A 5000-nucleotide genomic window follows, 5' to 3' on the forward strand; every position below is an offset into this window, starting at 1 on the left:
TCACTTCTTCTGTTGGTGTGTTGTGGTGGTAGATGTTTCTCCTACAGGTGTTGTGGTACTAGATGTTTCTCCTACTGGTGTTGTGGTACTAGATGTTTCTCCTACTGGTGTTGTGGTGGTAGATGTTTCTCCTACTGGTGTTGTGGTGGTAGATGTTTCTCCTACAGGTGTTGTGGTACTAGATGTTTCTCCTACTGGTGTTGTGGTACTAGATGTTTCTCCTACTGGTGTTGTGGTACTAGATGTTTCTCCTACTGGTGTTGTGGAACTAGATGTTTCTCCTACTGGTGTTGTGGTGGTAGATGTTTCTCCTACTGGTGTTGTGGAACTAGATGTTTCTCCTACTGGTGTTGTGGAACTAGATGTTTCTCCTACAGGTGTTGTGGAACTAGATGTTTCTCCTATTGGTGTTGTGGTGGTAGATGTTTCTCCTACTGGTGTTGTGGTGGTAGATGTTTCTCCTACTGGTGTTGTGGTGGTAGATGTTTCTCCTACAGGTGTTGTGGAACTAGATGTTTCTCCTACAGGTGTTGTGGAACTAGATGTTTCTCCTACTGGTGTTGTGGTACTAGATGTTTCTCCTACTGGTGTTGTGGTACTAGATGTTTCTCCTACTGGTGTTGTGGTACTAGATGTTTCTCCTACTGGTGTTGTGGTACTAGATGTTTCTCCTACTGGTGTTGTGGAACTAGATGTTTCTCCTACTGGTGTTGTGGTACTAGATGTTTCTCCTACTGGTGTTGTGGTACTAGATGTTTCTCCTACTGGTGTTGTGGTACTAGCAGTTTCCATAATATAATCAATGATAAAATGGTGAGCTGAGTAGACAGGCGAGAAAAAAATGTTTCTTTCACAAATGTTTTTTAAAGGCATCTTTGCAACACATCAATTTCACCATCTAGTCTGGCCCCCTCCCCATTCCCTTTAATAGTGCACTACTTTTGACCAGAGCCCTTTGGACCCTATTCCTTTATGAACCCTATTCCCCTATTCACCCTGGTCAAACGGAGTGCACTACGAAGGGAATAAGGGAGGCCGTTTGGAAGGCAGGACACCATTTATCTCATTCAACCTTCTGAGGCCCATTTAAAAAGGTCATGTGTCTGTAGAATCTGACAAGGCTTTAGACAGTTGACCACGTGGTACATGTTTGATTGAAATATCTTTTTAAAATAACTTTTAAGAAATAAAAAGGGGAACATAAATAACAGCGAGAGACTGTAGGTAGGAGACACAAAGGGAAGAGGAAAAGTATGCATGTGTTTGTTTGGTTCAGTCCATAGTTAACCACATGTCATACATTAATTCATATATATGTGATTTATTTTGGGGGGGGTGTTTTAAAAGGTACAGTGGGACTTATAGTGGGACTTATAGTGGGGGGGTGATTCCCCCCCTTTCTCATTGGTGTTTATGTGTACGTTAAGACCAAGTCAGCTATAGTGTATAGTGTAGAAGGGAGCTCAGCACTGTTGGACCGGGCAGTTATATGCAGTACTTATAGACCAGTAAAAGTTATCTTTTACCTGTCTGGACGGGTGTACGGATCCCTTAGTCTTGAATCCTCCCTGGGAACTGCACTCCGAGGCACTGAAGTGGTCTGAACTAGTGGAGGATCTCTTGGAGAGAGTATCACAGCCCCCTACGAAGGTGTTGTCCAGAGGGAGCTCCTGAATCATGTGGTGTTTCTTCACGGAGACCGGCGTGTCCGCTTTGAGGTGGAACGCGGACTGCGGAGAAGCGGACTTGTAGTGCCGTGCCAGGTCTGGACTGGAGGGCTTGAAGGTGGTCGTAGGAGCAGCGTTCCAGTCAAAGTGGCCAGGCTCCTCCAGCTCGGCAGGCAGGCTGATGTTGCCGTTGATGGGCTCATGAGCCGGGTCGTCCGGCTTGTTCTCCTCGATGGTGACAAAGTTCAGGAGGGAGCTTTTAGGCGACTTCCTTTTCTTGCGCTTCTTCTTCTTGTTCTGCTTGTTCTCCTGGTTGGGAGACATCCATTCAGCGCCCTGCTTCTTTCTCTGGGCCGCCTTGAACCGCGAGGTGTGACGGCAGCGTACCAGGACTGTCACGAAGATCACCACAATCACCACCATCGCCCCGGCTACGATGGCGATCATGATGGTGAGATAATCTCCGCTCTGGTAAGTCTCACTGCTCTCCCCAATGTTCCTGTCCAGGGGCGTCTCCATGGTGCGGCGAATGAGGTCGTAGATAACCGTGGCGTTGCCGACCGTGTCGTTCACGTAGAGGAACACCAGCACCAGGGTGTGCAGGGACTTAGGGTAACCCAGGTCGCTAATGTTCACGACCAGCCGATGGAGGCCGATGTCGGAGATAGCAGGCTTCTCCTCCAGGGTGATGTTTCCTGTCACAGGGTCGATCCGGAACAGACCTTTGGTGTTGCCGCTAACAATGGTGTACTTGAGCTCTGCGTTCATCCCTGTGTCACCGTCCACAGCAAAGACCTCGGCCACCACCGATCCAGGGATGGACGAGAGGGGAACCAGTTTGAAGGAGGTGTTGGAAGGGGGGTAGATGACGATGGGGGTGTTGTCGTTTACGTCGATGACATTGATGGTCACCTTGGCGGCCGAGGAACATGGGGGCCGCCCGCTATCCACCGCCCGGACGTCGAAGGTGTAGGAGCTCTGCTGCTCCCGGTCAAAGGACACATTGGACTTTATTACTCCAGAGTACGGGTCTAGGATAAAGTTCTCGTTGTCGCTGAGTATCGAAAGCGTGACGGCGGCATTTTCCCCAGCGTCTGAGTCTGTGACAGTTATCACCCCCACCGTGCTGTACTTGGGCAGGTTCTCTGACACAAAGAACTGGAAGTGGTTGTGGGTGAACTTGGGGCTGTTGTCGTTTTCATCGAGCACTGTCACGATGACTGCCGCCTGGCTCTGGAGTGGAGGCGTCCCGTTGTCTCGGGCCGTTACCGTGAAGAGGAACCGATCCTGGTCCTCGCGATCAAACACCCGGGAGGCCGTGAGGACACCGGTTTTACGGTCCAGGTCAAAGAACGAGGCGTTAGGGCCCAGTTGGTAGACGATCTCAGCGTTTTTCCCGCTGTCCTCGTCGGTGGCGCTGAGAGTCGTGAGGAAGAGATCGCGTTTGTTGTTCTCCATGACGGCCAGCTCGATGACAGGTTGGCTGAAGATCGGCGAGTTGTCATTTTCATCCTCCAGCCTCACCCTTACCAACGCTGTCTGGTTCAAGCTCGGCTTGCCAGAGTCAGAGGCTATGATTTTGAAGTTGTACTCTTTGGTCCCCTCAAAGTCGAGCAGCGCTGACGTCTCTAGTAAATACTGGTTGTCGTACACCGCTTTGAGGTGAAAGGGGACGTCCTTCTCGATGAAACAGATGACCTTGCCGTTGACGTCCGTGTCCTTGTCCGACACGGTGATCAAAGCTATCTTGGTGTTGATTGGGTCTTTCTCCGAGAGGAACACAGTGCCGTTTATTGGACTGATGATATATCTCAGATCGATGTTTGGCGGATTATCGTTCACGTCCGTCACGTTTATAGTTATGGTAGCTCTGGCTGGGCTGGAGCTGCCGTCGCTCGCTAACACGGATAACTTGTGTATGGCGGTCTCCTCTCTATCGAGGGGTCGCTGTACTGTTATAAGGCCAGTGGTACCATTTAAAGCAAATAGTCTCTTGGTAGCTGGGGACACCTGCGTCCCGAACATGTATTTGATTTCGGCGTTCGCCCCCACGTCTGCGTCCGTAGCCTGCAGCTGGACTACGGACGTCCCTATAGGCGAGTTCTCCGGTATGTGGACCTGGATCTGGTTCTCCTTGAACACCGGCTTGTTATCATTAACGTCTGTGACGGTGACTTGGAGGATGGCGGTGCTGGATTTCTGTGGCGTGCCTCCGTCCTCCACCTTGATCTTCATGACGTACGTGTCCTTCAGTTCCCTGTCCAGGTTCTGCTGAACGATGAGCTGCGGCCACTTCTCCCCCTCGGGCGTCTCTACGACGTCCAACCCGAAGGCGCTTTGCCCGTTCACCAGCTGGTACTTGTGTACACTGTTGGGGCCGGTGTCGGGGTCGGTGGCGGAGGGGATGGCGAAACGACTGTTGATCAGCGTATTCTCCGGGATGGAGATGTTGATGACAGGAGACGGGAACATGGGAGCGTTGTCGTTGGTGTCCTTGACTACGATCTTAATCTTTATCAATCTGAAGTAGTCGTTGGGTAAAATCACCACCTCGATCTCGAAGGAGCATTCGTTCTCCTCGAACGAGGGACCGGGACAGAGCCTCTCCCTGTCGATGCGATTGGAGGTGGTAAATATCTCTCCCGTGCTGCTCTGCACTCTGAGCAGAGGGTTGTCGCCGGCTTTAGACACCAGCCTGTAGACCAGGTTAGCGCTAGCTCCGGTAGCAGCGTTTGTATGGGAGACGTTCAGGTCCTTTGGTATGTTTCCAATGAGAACGTTTTCCTGCAGTTCCTCTCTAATAGGATAGATCAGTTCCTGGGCTATAGAAGGGTCCATCCAAAAACAGGCAACGAGAGCAGCCAACAAGTAAAAGTCTGTTAGATCCATGGTAACAACGGTCCTGTGGTGACACTGTTTCAGACCTTGTGGATGTTAAACGCTTCTTCTTCTTCTTTCAATGCAATGTTGAATGTCAGAGTGATGGATTGGTGAAATCCTGCATTTGAAGAAGGGGCAGTTTCCACACACGGACAACCCTATGAATAGACAAAGAGTTTGCATTAGAATTATTTCAGTGAAGCCCCAGATCAAGGGGGGTGCTCACACTTTTAGGGTTGGTGCTTTCGAAAAGATGAGTAAAAATCAAACTGAAAAAAAAAAAAAAATCCACCATATATATATCACTTTAAAATATCCTATATTCGATCATAATACTCTCGGACGACAGCAAAGGTGCTACAAAATAAAACAACCAAATCTAATCTCAAACACATGTCATCCGCAGTGTCCTTGATTAATACATTTAACATTAACCTCACTACAATGTATCTA

General features: G+C 49.6%; 1 protein-coding gene across 4 annotated transcripts in view; it reads right to left on the bottom strand.

The window, feature by feature from the left end:
* LOC135530622 (protocadherin-9) overlaps positions 1–5000 on the bottom strand; it is a 6657-nt gene that overhangs the window by 387 nt on the left and 1270 nt on the right. For all 4 annotated transcript variants that reach the window (XM_064958912.1, XM_064958911.1, XM_064958910.1 and 1 more), the window contains exon 2: positions 1–4705. This exon is cut by the window's left edge and continues 387 nt beyond it. In XM_064958912.1, coding sequence (XP_064814984.1) covers positions 1464–4556 — 3093 coding nt within the window. In that variant the 5' untranslated portion in view covers positions 4557–4705 and the 3' untranslated portion in view covers positions 1–1463. The remainder of the gene's footprint in view (positions 4706–5000) is intronic.

This window comes from Oncorhynchus masou, unplaced genomic scaffold (genome assembly GCF_036934945.1).
Source record: "Oncorhynchus masou masou isolate Uvic2021 unplaced genomic scaffold, UVic_Omas_1.1 unplaced_scaffold_1397, whole genome shotgun sequence".
In the NCBI taxonomy this organism is placed as follows: Eukaryota; Metazoa; Chordata; class Actinopteri; order Salmoniformes; family Salmonidae; genus Oncorhynchus; species Oncorhynchus masou.